This window comes from Melopsittacus undulatus, chromosome 3 (assembly GCF_012275295.1).
Source record: "Melopsittacus undulatus isolate bMelUnd1 chromosome 3, bMelUnd1.mat.Z, whole genome shotgun sequence".
In the NCBI taxonomy this organism is placed as follows: domain Eukaryota; kingdom Metazoa; phylum Chordata; class Aves; order Psittaciformes; family Psittaculidae; genus Melopsittacus; species Melopsittacus undulatus.
Window position 1 is genome coordinate 35,464,387 of NC_047529.1, and position 17,781 is coordinate 35,482,167.

The 17,781-nt window shown below is 35.0% G+C and overlaps 1 protein-coding gene across 1 annotated transcript in view; it reads right to left on the reverse strand.

The window, feature by feature from the left end:
- CSMD1 (CUB and Sushi multiple domains 1) overlaps window positions 1–17,781 on the reverse strand; it is a 1,105,213-nt gene that overhangs the window by 141,926 nt on the left and 945,506 nt on the right. The window contains exons 34-37 of the mRNA XM_013130058.2: window positions 13,540–13,743; window positions 12,398–12,522; window positions 11,730–11,826; window positions 7,372–7,476 (exon numbers count right to left, since the gene is read on the reverse strand). Of these exons, the coding sequence (XP_012985512.2) occupies window positions 7,372–7,476; window positions 11,730–11,826; window positions 12,398–12,522; window positions 13,540–13,743 (531 nt within the window). The remainder of the gene's footprint in view (window positions 1–7,371; window positions 7,477–11,729; window positions 11,827–12,397; window positions 12,523–13,539; window positions 13,744–17,781) is intronic.

The window sequence follows — 17,781 nt, forward strand, 5'->3', positions numbered from 1 at the left end:
AAACAATCCCCGATATTATTCTGAGACCATAGCCTTTCTACAGAAGTACAATTTTATTTCAGATAATGCTGTTTACACAGTTTGATACAGACAGGTTTTTAACTTTATGTCCTAAAATTTTTCATCAGCCAAATATAATATCTTACAAATCTTAAATGCACACATAAGAATTTTGTGTTTCCCACTTCATCCCTCCCAATCAGTTTTTTGCAGGTCAAGGCTTAGTTGAAGGAAATACATTTTTTCTAATGAAGCACACAGAAGTTTTAAATAGCTTTTATACTTTCACCTAAAATTGTTATTGCCAACCCATTTTTTTAATTCCCTGGAAATAGCTTCCATAATCCTGTACATTGTCTCATGTGCTCTTGAGTCTCACCACATTTCACTTTTTTCAGGAATGAACAGTAATAATGGCAAGACATTCTAATGTTGAGTGAAAGCTATCAAGGTATCATGTCTTCATAACTACAGATACAAGAATTATTAAACTAAGTATTTTCTAATTACAACATAAAAATAATTTAACAGTTGAAAGCTGTAGAATCCCCCTGAAGTAGATCCTTTGTGTTTCAGAATGTATAATTTAGGAAAATATCTAAATGTGTTTTAAAGACTTTCAGCAACTGCTACCACAGAATTTACAACTTTTGATGTTCTATCAATATTATCAACTATTTGATTATTTTATGGTGAATTCATGTGACCACTAGGCACTTAATATGTGATTTTTATGTGGAACTGTAATGCTCCAAAGAGGCATGAGGATATCATCATTAACTTCAGTAGTCTTGGGGGTTTTGCAGTTTTCTAGTGTCATCCTTTTGGTCGACTACTCTGTATTCTGTAATACCATAAATGTATCCATATCTGGAAAATCTTTCTGAATATAGGTACTAAATAGCTGTGATTTGCATCCACACAAACTGCTTGTTTGCTCCAGCATTATGTGAAGGGTAGTATTTTATGTCAGTAATTCAAACTGTAGTATCTAGACTGTTGTTTACTAATTTGAGAATCCAGTGTTCAGACACAACTTAAGCCTTATTCACATTCATGAATCAAGCCTTATTTCTGCATTTCCTTACCCTTCTCTCTTTAACAGAAAAAAAAAGACATGCTTCAAACTCACCGTTACTAAATAAACAAGCACTCAACAAAGACACAGTGATAAAATTGCTTACAGATAGCAATGTACTTGCTGAATTCTGTGAAAATAAAACTGTGGTTCACTTCCTGTCTTCAAGAAATTTGTATTTTGGTTGAACTCAGCATCCCTGTGTGTTGAGAGTTACAGGCCTGCAGTCTTGGATCAGTATGAACAAAACAATTACTTTTGCAAATTTTTCTGAGTCACAGATAAAGTTTTATAACAGTGACTGCATAGCAATATTAATAATGTGCTTGTAATACAGCTCTTTCTATCATTAGTTAAATAGCATACAGAATTATATAGGCTAGATATGGTATCATACTATGTGTTTCATCTTTAACAAATTCTAATAACTTCATAAAACTTTCTGCTAGATGCTTATTCTTTGTGAAATACTTTGTATATACTACTGCTTTGGTCTTATGATGCAATTTATAATATAGGACATTATATCAGAGTATCACAAAACACTATGTAAAAACCACTCATAATTGACTTCTCTGACATGACATTAAGAAGCATTATTATGTCCTGAAAAACAAAGATAAAGTTGGAAACAGTCAAACAGAATTCTGAATCCTCAACACTCATAATTAATAATACTAGCCTAGTTTAGCTCGATAACTAGTTTGGTTTAGAACTGGTCAAAAAATCTAAAGAATGCTTGAGAGAAAGCAATCAAACTCTGTTTTCTGGGGGAAAACTAGAGAACTTAAATATTCAGAGACTCTGAAATACATTAAACTAGATTGTATGTGGATAGTCAGTAATAAACGGAAAACATGCTTAATGTCACGTCCAAGCAATCAAAAAAGGACAAGGATTGCTCTGTGCATGCTCTTCAGAGCTCAACTTCTGCTATGCTGTACAACGAAGAACGCATCAATGTCAAGAATGATAACCCTCTCCCTGACCTTCTTTCACTTACTGCCTGCTAAATACTTTCTTGGCTCCGCTGTGGCATAAGACAAATATGCCTCACTTACATAATTATATACATGCCTACAATTACCTCAAATTCTGTCCAAATATCACTGCCATTGCTGGCAGAAAGCAAATCCTTGCTGGCATATCTGACAATGTGAATGCCCATTAGTGTCCATTTCAGAAAGCTGCAAACTGAACAACACAAGAATTTCTTGACAGCTTGACCAAAAGTCATCAGGCTTTCTTTTTTTGAACTGTTCCCTCCTCTCCCTATGTGGCTAACTGAACCATCTTGATCTTAGCAAAAACATCAAGCTGGAGTGAATTGTTCCTTCCATTTTGATGGTGGTGTATATCAAAAGCCAAGCTGTCCCGTCCAAAACTGCATGCTTCAGGCATCAGCCTAGAAAATGCATTTATCTCGATGAATTACTGCAAAAGGGGTCAGATTCATGTCAGCAGCTACCAAGTTATATAGACATACTGATAGGATCAGGACCTGCTAAATTAAAAATTACATATTTATGATTCATATGTGTCTTAACACAGGGAAAAATAAAAGACTGCTGGACTAAAGAGCCACATTAAAGACTGAATTGCATGAAAGTTCTTAATCTGGAACTATCAAAACCCAGTATGCTACCTAAAAGAATATGCCTTCTTCACTGCTAGTCTGATTTTTATATTTGAATTTATTGCAGATCTTTATGATAGAGAAGTACTGCAAAATATAGTCCTTGCTCTCTAGTCTCCTTACCAGGGAATCCTTTATTTCAGCTCCTGAGAACCTTTAGCACTTGAATACATGCAATAGAGAAGCTTCAGAAAATGAAACAATAATTAAAATAAGTGTAAGGCCATCTCTTCACTATTCCAGGAGTAACACTGTCTTACATGCTGGGTGTTTGCACCAGAAGGGGTTTAGTGGTTTTAGCTTTAAGAATTTGTCATTCTTGTTAATCAAGGAGCAATGACTACACAATAACTTTCACTACACTTACAGTGTAATGTCCATGTTCATGTAATGTTCATGTAATGTTTTCTATTCCTCCTCAAAAGATTTAAGCCAAAGTTCATTTACTGAAATAATCTGAACTTTTTTTTTTTTTTTTTTTTTAATGTTCTAGGACTAAGCACTAAGCCTGGTTCCCAAAAAGAAAGAAAGGAAAAAAAAATATATAATGTAAAATGCTAAAAGAGGATTTTCACCTTATGAAAAGTATTACAGCTTTCTCAATTAATTTCAAAGACAGATACATTTTTCTCCTTCCAAAACACATATACCTAAAACCATATTAAAGAACCCACTGTCCTTTGATACATATATATAATTTCAATTACTGCTAACTGGGAACTACATACATGTAGCAGGAGATAAAAATGTAAGGCTGTAAACCATGAGGGAATTATGTAGGAGTTTTTGTTATTATCCTGGAAAATAAAATTAAGTCATGATCACTGTGGATTTCCCTGAAATTTGATGAAAAGACAGAACAAATGTGAATTTTTATTGTTAGTTTTGATTGACAACAAATGATTGTTCAAGAAAACAGCTTCATAAACAAAGCCATTCCCCTTCCACAAAAGATCAGGAACTATACAGAAGGACATTTGGATTCATAAAAGCATTACTCAAATACTAAAATAAGCATAGCTATAAATGAAAGATTCAAATATAAACATAATTAAATTTTAATCAGGGTCACAGAAGACCCAACAATTTTCTATAGCAAAATAATTTTAAACAAGAAGAAAATGACCTAGTTGGAAATAAAATAAAAAGTGTGCCCATCAATTTTAGTTCTCTAAGGACTAGCTATATTTTTTTTGAGTCTTCTCTGAATTTTCTATCTATCCATAATTAAAACAACATTAAATGCCTAATCTTCTTCATCTACACTGCTGCAGTGTTATGCTGGAGATTTTTAAAATACATGAATACACAATTCTGGCTTGCTTTCATGATTATACTGTTGTTTATTTTTTTTTCTTCTACATAACTAAGGGACAGTTTTTCCAGCTCATATTAAATGGCATAATACTGTTGGGGTTTTTTAACGAATTGATATTGAAACTAGTTCTTATTTATTCTTACAGTACTGCCCCCTCTCTCTTCCTCTCTAATTGACTGGGACCTCTGAGCTTGTTTTCTGATGTGGAAACCATAGAATCATAGAACAGTTAGGGTTGGAAAAGACCTTAAGATTGTCTAGTTCCAAATCCTCTGCCATGGGCAAGGATACCTCCAACTAGACCAGGTTGCTCAAGCTCCTGTCCAACCTGACCCTGAACACTGGCATGGATGGAACATTCACAACTTCCTTGGGCAGTCTGTTCAGTGCCTCAACACTCTCACGGTAAAAAATTTCTTCCTTATCTCTGACCTGAATCTGTTTAAGTTTGAACCCATTGCCTTTTGTCCTGTCACTACAGTCCCTAATGAAGAGTCCCTCTCCAGCATCCCTGTAGGCCCCCTTCAGATACTGGAAGGCTGCTATGAGGTCTCCACGCAACCTTCTCTTCTCCAGGCTGAACAGCCCCAACTTTCTCAGCCTGTCTTCATATGGGAGGTGAGGTGCTTCAGCGTCTTTAAATGAATGGATGTTATATAAGTCTTTCTGGAAATCTGTCATTCACATTTGAAATACTATTTTTAACATACATCAATGAACTTTCTTCTGTTGAGACCACATAAAATAAAAGTGCTACAATAAATAGCAGAATTAATGAATGGGAAAAAGCCCTTTCTTACTTCAGGGTCCAGAATTCTGATACAAACCCTGCTACAGCTACATAGTTTGTCTTGTTAAATAGAACAGCCTTAAAAGTAGATATTGAAGAACCCCACTATGACTACCTAGACATTCAAATTTCTGCAAGAAGCTGAATGAGTTAAACTGAAGCCTCTTTTACTGCAGCTGAATGTTACAGCTGCAAAACATTTTATTTAGGAAGACTATGAATCTAGCACTCCTTTTCCTTTGATTTTATCAAAAGTATCTGATGTTCTAATGTAGAATTTAATGTTGAATGCTTTTTTACCAGACATTTTTGTGTTTGCTTTAGTAAGTCAACCCCTCAAGAATAGGATATTTTTATTCCAAATATTAGACTGGCTTCTGAATTTATTTTTCCAATGCTGTTTCGAAGAGTAGGTGACCAAATGATCACAGGCTTCAGAATTCATAATTGAACACTAGCAATATCTGAATCTTGTTACACAGAAAAGTATTTCCTTCTCTGCTTCTTACTTGATCTAAACAGGTGACTGCTCAATATAAAACAGTAAATTCTTGCTGTGGGGATTTGCTCAGCTTCTGTATTCAGAGACACACACAGATGTACTGTACTCCTGCTAGTCCTGCAGAGACCACAGAGACAGATAATAAAGGAAATTATTCCTTCCTGCCAGACTATCAACAAAATAGTTAACTAAGCTCTGAGTGTTCAGTGTTGCTACCTTGACCTGTACTGAGCTACACTTCTAAGGAAACCTGGCCTTGAAATACTGGCACTGCTGAAGTCAATAGATGCTTTAACAGAGCACCGCTGTGGGACTGGCAATTAGGAGACAAAGAAAAGCATAACTCCAAGTGACATTGCATGCTCCCAAACACTTTTTACTTGTTAACAGAACACTTTTTTTTGTTTTCTTTTTCAGAAGTCAAAGGGATAATAAAACTCACACAGTAAAAGATAAAAACTTAACTTCAAAATGTTCATTGTAAAGCTACCCCCTAGAACGAATCTGTACTTCTTTACACTTCATAAGGAATTACATTTTCACTGCAGATTCAGGAGAAAGGAAAATGGGCTGACTCACTGGGGGGGAGGGTTCCCCAGACAAAAAAAAAAAAAGAAAACAACAACCAAACAAAAGCAACCGAACATAAAGAACTTTGTCAAAATAGTAGATTCTAAAAAGATTCCTGCAGAAGTAATAGTTATATATTCATTCTACATCACCGTTAAAATGCCTGTATTAAAAAAAATCTACAACATATATATGCTTGAAATAAACAGGAAATTAAACTAAACCATAAGACTATCTTGTCAACTATGTCTAATATAAAATATTTATTATGAGATGAAAACTGAGTCTTTCAAAATTCTGCATATATTTATATCTTACTTACAATTTTTAATCTTCATCCTAAATAGAGCTTATTAGGATCATCCATGTTTTTATTTACTTGTTTGTAATTCTTAAAAATACAAATAACAACAATAACAGTTTTAGACATTAATGTTGGAATACATGTAATATGAAAGCCATCTAAATTTTCAATAAAACTAAGTGCCCTTTGTAAGAAGAGTATGTTCATATTAAAAAATAGAAGGATTTACTTTGTGACCTTCATCAAAGCATTCATCAGACTAACTCATCATCAAATCACTTTTTTAAATACTACAATATTCTTACTGATACCTACTTCCAGTTAAAAAAAAACTCTTTGTAAGCACATGTGCTGAATTTACTATTATTGTATAGTATTTAAAGCACACAGATACGCTTGTTTGCATTAAAATTATTATGTGATGTAATCTATTGATGTTTATAACACCAAACAACTGTATTTTAGCACCAAGCTGTTCATAAAACATATCAAAACATATAAAATATATTAAAAGTTGATATATAGCAGAATTTGCCATTAAACTTCATAGGTTATTCTGCTTATACCACCAATGATTTACCAAGAAAACGGCAGTGCCTTCTTGTAGCTCTAGGATAATAATGGTAGTGGGATTTTTTGTTTGTTTTGGGTTTTTTTGTTTGTTTTGGGTTTTTTATTTGGTTTTTTTTTTCGATTACAGCAATTTTTTTGAGGTAAAATAATTTGAAGGCAAGGCAATAACAGCAAGGAATAAATATATGCACATAAAAATAGGAAAAGAATGTGTTATCTGTTCTGGTTTTATCTATTTCCAAGCAGTGAAACTAATTCTCACTTTTTTTGTTACCTAAATTTCAGAACTAAGTTGAAATAAATTGAACTCTTTCCATCCTGTTTTTAAACCCCACATTTTTAAAATGTTGTTCTGAATTGCCAGGTTGATCTGTAATATACTGCTAAATTGGGAATGCTGGTTTTCAGCAATTTTGAATGTCATTTAATGTAAAATTTTAGTTTAATGGAAATCACTTATATCAGGTTCATGCTGGTAGACTTTGGTAGACTTTGGTAGTCAGGGAATAACAAACAAAACACAACCAAACACAAAGTCTCTGTTTCCTTTTCCATATGCAGGAAAAACCTGAGAAAGTTTCAAAAGAGAAGCAGTCTTACTTTTGTATTCCAGGTGAAAACCAGCTGCTGCCACACTAATGTCAGAGTGAAAATGCAGGTAAAGTTGATTGGAGGTGCTATTTAACAATGCTGGCACAGTTGTACCTGAAGAAAGAAAAGTTATGGAATAAACTGTAGCATACTGATATACCAGAGTTTTATACTAAAAAGACATAACCAGGACTGAATCAGACAGGCTCATTTTCTTCTCTTTATGCGCATGGAAATCTCTGCCTTGTTTTCTCCTGAAGATGCAAGAAAATTCTGATTACCAGTCATGACACTAAGAGGCTATGTAAGTACAATCAAACAAGATCCCATCATGTTCAGATGTAACTTTATTGACTTGGATAGCAAAAAGATGCATAAACAGGTAAGTACAGGATTGATTATGGAACAAGTTCAACTGTATTTGACTTTTTTCACAAGTAAAAACCCGCAGTATAGATCAGTCCAGAGTTTTCATCTGCGTCTGCTCCACTATAATAAAAAACTATAATAAGATTGTGTGCTACACAAAAAGCTTATCACTACCCCTGGATGCCCTCTTTGCCACTAGAATTGCTAAGTTGGACACAACATTTTCTGTTGCCATACAACTACAACAAAACATCTCACAGTCTAAAGCTGGAAATTCTACTGAGGCAAAAAAAATTGCATTATTTTCTATGATTACCCTCAAAGACAGTAGTATCGAGTAGCTAATGAACTTCAACAATGACTGCATAAGAAATATCCCCATTTCCTGTGGGGCATTTGCTGTTTCTACAGTAACTATTGAGCAGCCTAGGTATGAGCTTGAAACTTGGACATAAAAAGAAATGCTTGAAAGATTTATCCTACTAAGTCTACAGTCTAAACTAGGAAATGCAAATACTTTTAAATCTAAAACTGTATTAAGCAAAATCTTGATATAAATAGTGAGGAGCTAAAAGATGACAATTGGCCTTTAAGGAAGATTTTACTGTCTGATAAGGAAGCTCCAAGGATGGAAACTCACAGACAGTCGTACAGGGCATTCACATCACACAATACGTACCATGGGATATAGAAAATAGTTATCCAAGTTTTACAAGTCTTTTTGCAGTTTTGGCTTAGTAGACAGGCTTCATGTAAGAACTACCATTACTAAGCTATAAGACTAAAGTCTTTCTAAATTCACTTTACAACTTTGTAGTCTTATAATGAATTTAGGGTTTAGAAGAGAAAGAAAATATTCTTGGAAGGGAGATGCCTATACTGGATTGAGGAAGAGGAATATATGAGATTTCAGCTGTTAAGGATAAGCATGGAAGACTAGACATGTGGTAAACTTAATGTGCATATAACCTGATTCTCAATTAATGAAATAGTTCTTTTTATTTAGCATCCTATTTTTTAATAAATTCACTTCTTCCTGGGAAGCAGAATGGCTACAAAAAAAACAGGGAACTTAAATAAGTTTCCAAATGAAAAATGATGTACAGTAGCCCTGCAGGAAAAAAAAAAAAAAAAATCTAGTTTTCTAGTTATGGCTTTTTTTTTTTAATTATGACTACAGAAAGTTTGTAAAATCTGTGACCTTCTCAACTGAGAGAATTAAGAGTTGATGTTGACCTGTGAAAATAGCCCTTCACTTTATTAAAATATTCCAGGTATAATGTTATTATGTAAAGTTGGAAACATGCCTACTTATTGTAAAAGTTTCATTGAAGTATTTGATAAGGCAACTGAATTAATCAAAATTCTGCTATACCTAATATACGCTCTGTAAATGGTACAGCAACTGTTGTGAAAGACTGAGGAATTATTTTGATAGTTGTCTTTCAAAGGCAGTGTTATTTTCATTTCCTCATGAGCCACCAGCACTACTTTGATAAACCAGTAATATTGATAGCAAAAATAATTGATAGATTTCCAGTTACCGTGAATGTCTCTTGACACTGCCTACCACCATCTGGAAAACTGTATCTTGAAAAAAATCAGTTTGCTCACCAAGTGGCTTCACTTATCAGTATCAGGCACAGGAAGATAACTGATTCACTTTTCCATTGCATGCCACAAGAGCACACTTAGAAGAAATAGCTCTTGGCATTCAACACATCACTTCTATCCACAGAAGCTTCTTTCTAAAACGGTTGTACAAAAATCCATGTATTCCACCACCAGGAAGACAGCAACACAAAGTATCTTTATGTCTGTTAACACATGGTCTCAGGATTTTATTTTTTTTTTTAGCTTTATTTATGAAGCCCCTATCACTCTCCCCTAAAATAGCTGTGCCCTGACACAGGGAAATGGTGTAGTTATCCCTCCTTGTAAAGTCATCCTTAAGAAACAGACTCCAGTGAATTCACCTTTCCATATCAACTTTGTGACACAGTTCAGCGGCACAAACTTATTAAAGTTATTAGTAATTAGTTTTATGTCTGTGTATTTTGAATGCATATGTAAAAGACATGAATTCACAGAAAGTGAATCAGAAGACAATGATATTATGTAAGATATAGTAAGAGAGAAATGATGCCTTCTAAACCACTTCTGAAATTATGCCTGGAATTCAGTTTCGATGTCACATTACTGGTTCAGTTTTGAGAACAATAGATTTCATGTCATGTTTACATATTCTTCATTAGGCCATTCCTATACACAAAATAATTCTTCATTTTACATCTGACATTCATTACACAAAACAGGTAAATCCACAGTAAAGCTGTGCTACTCTATCTTCCATTAAATATACTAATATAAAAACCTGTCTTTTTCAGTTTCCCTTGAAATCAGTAAGGCTTTTAAAATAAAGCAAAATGACACTTTTAGTATAGAATGAAGTGTTCTGAGTCTTGAGCATTGCTACATGAAATATTGTTAAATGGATCATCTAATCAGTTCTTTATCCAATGGGTCCAATATATTTGCCACGTATTTCACTTGTAAAAGCTGATTACATCGAATATTTTCTTTCTTCCTTATTGCCAATATGCAGCATAGTTACTAGCATTAAATATAATGAAGTTTCCTTTTTATAGGTGCATTTTAATATAGCCTTTTGTATGGGTCTAGCTGGGATAGAGTTAATTTTCTTCATAGTAGCTGGTATGGGACTGTGTTTTGGATCTGTGACCAAACCAGTGTTGTTAGCACAGGGATGTTCTACTTATTGCTGAACAGTCAAAGCTTTGCATAGCCTCAAGAACTTCTCCGTTTCTCACCCCATCCCAACAGCGAATGGGGTAGGGGTGAGCAAGAAGCTGGGAGGCTGACACAATTGACCCAAGGGTCATTTCATACCATATGATGTTGAGCTCAACAATAACAACTGGGGGACAAAAGACAAAGGGGGGATGCTGGTAGTTAATAGTATTTCTTTCCCAAGCAACCGTTATCCTGGAGATAGCTGAACACCTGGCTGCCCATGGGAAGTGGTGAATTAATTCCTTGTTTTGCTTTCCTTGTGTGCACAGCCTTTGCTTTACCTATTACATCTCGACCCGCAAGATGTCTCACTTTTACTCTTCCAATTCTCTCCCACATTCCATTGTGTGGGAGTGAGCACGCAGCTGGGTGGGGCTCAGCTGCTTGCTAGAGTCAACACACAACACAGATTATTTAGTTCAATATCCAAATCAATAATCTCAGATTATTCTTTTCAGTTGGTCATTCATTTCCTTACAGAATCAAATATACATCTGTATTTTAAAAATTCATGAAGTCAACAGAGAGGCAAAATGCCACAAAATACTTTAGCTATACCATAACCAGATCAGACTATGACAGAGTTCATGACTCTGGAATATTATTCATAACTTAATCTTATATGAGGCATCTTTTTCTCTTGCTTTGCTTTATATAACATGTACTTTCTACAAAAAAACCTGTTTATAAAGAGGAATGAAACTATATATCCCTGATATACTTGTGAAACAACAAATTACATGGTTTGTTATCTCCTACTTGTAGTAATTCGTTTTGGTCTCTGAGGTCTGGTGAGTTTGGATGAATACTGAATGCTTCATCTCTTTGCTGAAAAAGGGAGGCTAACAAGGATAAACTAAGTCAGATATATAACAGGACATCCTTGAATGTCACTACCAATTTATATCACTATATGTTTTCTACGGGAGGGGTAGGTAAAAGAAAGAATTTTTTTTGAAATCACCTCTATCCCAGTAGTCAAAGCTAAATATTTCAGTATCAGACATTCTTCTGAAAATTTCTTTCTAAATTTAAATATTGACACATTTACAGCACCTGAAAATCCCTCAACAATGAGAACATATCATAATGATACCACAAACGACACAATACAAGTATACTCCTTGTCTATGTTCTCTCAGTTATATATAGAACTGTATCCTTAAATCATGGCATAGACTCACCTGAAAAGCTCCCAAGACGCGGTGCTGTCATATCTCCACCATCGTATATTTCAAGAGAATCCCAATTGTGTTCAGTGGCAAAGCTGATGACCTGGATCTGCAAAACACCACCACGCAACTTTTTAACCAACTAGTTCTAGAAAATAATAAAAAAGAACATGCTCCCCCCCCCCGATATAAATATCCAAACAAAAACACCTGAGAGAAGAAATGTAAATAAAACATTAACGTTCACTTTTTAAACCGTCTTTTAGAAAACGTGGCATTAGGTAAGTAAAAAGAATTTTTCAAACATGTTCCATAAATAATTACTCAAAGTGTAAATGAGCAGATAGTCAAGAGAGTTGCCTCACTGATAGCCTAGCACATACAAAAGGTTGGCATTTGCATACCAGACTGAAGGATCAGAACCTGTTTTCAATATTCTACGCAGTTAGAAGAAAAAGCTGCTTGTTAACCACTTCTCATTCCAAATCCCATGTAAATATAAAGTAACATAGAATAAAGCTATCCAAAGAACAACACTGAGAAAAACAAAGCATAAATATTTCAAGGACCCCACAAAATTATCTTACTGATTTCTGATTCTTGTAGAGAAATAAACAATTACTTTTCAAACTGAACCACAAAGTATTTAATATTCCATGCTTGACAGAATAGAGACTTGCCTGAATACCTGATCCCTCAGTCACTATGATTTTCCACACACAATTCAAGCTGTTACCATAAGGTTCAGGGTAACCTGGTGAAAGAATAGTACCTCTCCGCTCAGTAAAATTCCCACTGCATGGCACTGAAAGAAAGTATTATCATGTATTATTACAAAACCTAAACTACTTCAGAGAACAGAAATGGAGTAATAATTTTACTAGCATAAACAATCAGACATAAAGCAATGATCTGAACTTAGAAAGTCATCTAAAATAAATTAATGATATAAAGCTTAAAACATAACCTTCATGAACAAACAATTCAAAAGTGAACTTCAAGTGCGTGCAGCCTAGCAGCACAGCCTAATCATGTCTTACCTCAGAGTAACAAAAAACTGTAAAGACATAACATAAAGACAGTCATGACTGACAAAAATCATGCAATCTTTCCCACAGCTTAAGTTCCAATATTGGATCTAGCTAGTAAAGCAGTGTGGCATATTAAATATTCTTACTATATATGCAATTGCTTCCTTAAGGTCCAAGAAAACAGAACTAAACAAAAAAAAATACACAGAAAATAGACACCTACATTTCTTTTTAGACTGCTCTAATTATAAAGTCCTATGACTTTTGGCTAAATCCAAGGAGGGAGGCAAGAAAACACTGCAACATTTACAAAAAAAAAAAAAAAACCCGAAAAAAAACAAACCTTGAAATGCTAAATATTATTCCACTGCAGATCTATCAACAGACTGAAGAATCTAAGCTACACTTAGCAATGTATGCTACTTGAAAAAGAAACCGTCATTCTATGTATGACAGAAATAAGTAATGTATAACAAAACATAAAGACACTTCTTGAGAATTAAAATCTGTTCTGTATTTCAAGTTGTAGGTGAGTCATGAAAATAATGAACTTTCAAGAAAATGTGCATCAGACTTGTTCATATAATCTAAGTCATACAAAAAACTATACTGCCTACCAGCCACCTGGTACTCAATTACTTTTTTATATGGAAAACTCTTTTAAATTGGGCATGACTGACATTAATCAAAGAAGAGTGAATATATGTGTTAAATACTATTTTCTGAAACAGTTTCTGAATTCTGCTTCAGAGACATGTGACAAGACAGATGACTTAAATGCAACTGCTTACCTACACAGCTTGGTACTGTGTCATTCCACTGAGCTAAGGCATTAGGTACAGACTGACATCGGATGGCTTTTGAGCCTTGTAGCAGATAGCCAGGACTACATTCAAATCGAACAACAGAACCTGCTGAAAACTCAGAGCCAATTCTTCTTCCATACCTAGGCTCTGGAACTGAGCTACACTGGGTATCACTTGTGCGTGGAACAGCTGCAGAAAAAGAGAAAAAAAAAAGAGGTGCCATGAATCCAAAGGACAGTTATCATCTAGCAAATGAACAGACCACTAAAAAATGCTTTTTGTTTCTTGCAGGACAGAGCTTAATTAATTGATTTTCTTCCTTTTACTTGTATTTTCAAAGAATGGCCTCATGTTTTCATGGCTGTCAGCTGGACTGTGGTCTTGGGCTGTGACCACATATAGTCATGTGAGTGCCATGGCAAGTCTGGAGGGCAACTGACTTTGGAAACACATCCTTAGGCATGACAGGATCACTGGGTGTTTCAGCTGCCTTCTTTAATGACAGGATACCATACCTACCACCTATTTTACTTACTAAATATGTAAGGTTTTGTTTCTCACTGGAAGTTTCTTATTAGAAGCCAAGGAAAATATTATAATATAGATAACCATATAAATCCAAGTAATGTTATACAAATATTTAACTTACCATGTTGGAGAACACAAAGTGGCAACAATGTACCCTCAAGACTATTTTGGTGTTTACAGTTTACAATAATTATTTTTACCAATAACTTCCAAGAATTAATAAACCTGACGTGATACAAGAACAGTTAAAAGACTGCAAACAACATTTAAAGAGAAAAATAATATAATTCATTATAAACCCATGGATTTATTTCCCCCCTGGCTTTGCTATTTGTAATCACTTCTTTGTAACAGACTTTTTTTTTTTTGTAATTACTGACTTTTGGTATTATGCATGTTGATTGTGTATCAAATTTGTTATTTCTACATTTCATTTTGCAGTCAGCTAGTAAATGCCAACTTTTAAAAAAATATAGGTAAAGTTATAGAAGTTTGTATGCAATATCAGCTATGTTTTACACTACAATATAATAAATCTACATTAAAAAAAAACATTAAATATAAGCAATTTTTCATGTGTAAGTGGCATGTTCAAAAGCTTAGTTTGCTCAGTTTGTTTTTTCAAGAATTAGTTTCAGGGGACCACTGCATGTAGATATGAACAAGTAACATCATGAAAATTACCTGCCATTTGGTTCTTAATTAACAAAGACAGAATGACACAGCAACTAAAAAAAAGGTAGGAGGTATTTAGACTTTATTCCTGGCAGATTTTCAAACTTAATGGCTTGCTAACCTGTTTTAAGACAACAGAATCATGGTTATATTTAATTTTATTTTACAGCCTTACATACAATACCCACACCTGTTGTATGCTAAATACTTTATATAGTCTAAACACACCACTTCCCTTTGTTCAAATAAATGGGGCTTTGTGATTAAATTCCCAACAGGACCTCAGTATCAGCCAGCTGCTCTGTGAAACTTGTTCATGCTTACATTTCTAATCATGGCAGAAAACTATTCTGCGCTTATGGAAGGACAATGAAGAAACTATAGTTCAAGGATTTCACACAGTCACAGCTCTTCATGATTGCAACCTGCAGACTGCATACAATCTGCGACATCAGTTCAACTGACCCATACTGCTCTTTTTTTGTTCCCTTTTATTGGGACCAATAGCCTTTTCTGTACCGGGCAAGCAGTATTTTATGAAAAATGTTTTTTGTTTGTTTTTTTAACTGTATAATGACTGTATAACCGACTGGATGAGGACGGCAGCACACACATCCAGTTACATGACTGTCATATGTCTACAAATATACGTTCTGCCACATTTAGGCATTAATCCATCTCGTGGTGAGGACTACTTGCTCAAATGGCAGTTTTGGTCATGAGATAAACCGTTCACAATCACGTGATAGCAATGGGTTCAATAGACTGCTGTGGACAAACCATTTTTGTCTTAGGAAATTTCTACTTAATTATGCTTAATTGAATTTATTACCAATTAACACAAACCCTGATCACCTATTCAGGAGTTAAGAAGAAAGAGGACACAAACACTCACTGAAGTAAACAGCTTTCCTTCACTCTGCCCAGGCTCAGCTTCAGTCACACACCCATCCTACCCTTTCCTTCTCTCAACTTTATTGTGTCCATCTTAGTTCCACCACTGAGGTGAGAAGCAGCAAAGGAGGTTGGGATCACGTGCTCTAATTTTTAGTTTGGGTTTGTTTTCTTTTTGTCTGTTTGTTTTTCTCTGCTGTAGTTAGCATTGTACTCATTTTCTCTCCTGATTTTTACTTCAAGTTTTCATGCTGCTCTGTTGCTTAGTGTTCTTGTTCCAGCGTGGGTCACCCATGGGCTGCAGTTGCTCAGAGATCTTCCACTACTACAAAACAGGTCATTCACAGGCCACCAACACCTCTGAGGTATTCTCACACAAGTATGTGTTACCCACAGGTCATAGTTCCATTAGAAGTGCTACCCCTTTGGCATGAAGGGCCTCTTTCCAGGAGTGTCTCTCCAACAATTCCTCCAACAGCATCTCCAGCAGCATATCCCCAGAAGCATCTCTGGCCCAAAGCAGTTGTCACCTTCTCAAACATGTTTGAGAACATGCACTACATGCCCCCTGACTGTTAAAACTTTTGGCATGTTAGAAAATGTTTATACCACCTTTGGAGGAAGCTGTTTGTGAGTGTCATATGGGGGTGCACAGCCTCCTCCCACACAGGTCACTACTACAGCCTACAGCTAATTAACTTTTAGCTTTAAGTCTAAACTTCACCTGTCTTCCTAAGAGACTATATGACATAACTGAATTTCAGCAGCACTCATGAAGTACCTTTCATTCACTGTATGGAATAAACTTTTCCTCAGCCTTTTACAGCAATACTACTTTTCTCAACGTTTTTTAACCCACTTCCTCAAAAGGGTGGAAGTTGCAGAAGAAAATTCTTTCTCTAACCCTCACCTGGAGTCCACATCTGGAGAATCCCTAAAACAACTGTGCAAAGGTAAAGGATGCTTATTAAGAATCAAATTAAATAATACCCTGTAACTGTCAGTAATCACAGCTGGTAAGTTTTATACATGCATTTGTAATCCAGATTTTTTTTTTTTGTGTAACTAACATTTTCACTACCTCTCAACAAAGGAAGTTAAAACATCTGGTTTCATTATAATACTGCCTTGTGAAAGTTATTTTCCTGTGAGCCAGTTATCTCTGCTATAATAGCAAGTGAAGAGGAAGTTTACTAACACTTAAATTAGGTCATGAAGCAGAAGTACGGCTATGTGCTTTCTTTTCAGACTGAAAGCCACCATTATACTGAGGAGCCTGTAAGTAAAACAGCCATGGTAGCAACAAACATCCATGTCTGGAGTTGTGTCATATTATTCTGTTGTCAGCAAGAAACACTCTATGCCATGTTAAAGTTGATATTTTCCTCATTTTTTTCATGTTTTAAGAACTACTTTAAGAATAAATGTAAGAATGTAATGGAAGCCAGACATAGTAACGAAGTAAGGTATGCCCATATCATCCCCTCATGGCAAGAGGAAGTACAGTTTCAAATATCTATTAAATTTAGGAAAATAGGTATATTCCTCTAAAAAGTGACATGGCCAACAGCCCAGCTGAAGTGCCTCTGCATCAATATACTATTTCATTTGGAAGGAACTTACAATGATCATCTATTCCAGCTACCTGACCAATTCAGAGCTGACCAAGTTAAAGAGTGACATTAAGATGCCTCCTGAACACTGGGGCACTGACTACATCTCTAGGAAGCCTGTTGTAAACCAGGACATAATGTGTCATGGTAACACATATGGAAAATAATACTAAGTTCTGGTCTCTAATTACAATAAAGAATAAGTGCGTGTCTATGTGTTTTATTCTTACCACAGATTAGAGCAACTTAATTGTTAAAGTCACATTCCTCTTTATTGTTATTCTCCTTTGTATTTCTTCCACAGTCCTTCCTCCTCCTAGTACACTGACTTTCTTAACAGTCCTCTTTAAAATCTCATTTGACCTCATAAACTAATACATGTATTTGTATAGCAAGTAAAGGAAGACAAGCATTAAAAACCCATAAATTTTGGGGTGGCAGAAAGGTCATTACTTTGCTTTTCAGGGAAAAAAGTCTCTACTGCTGCAGCTGCAGCCAAATAAAAATATATGCTGTT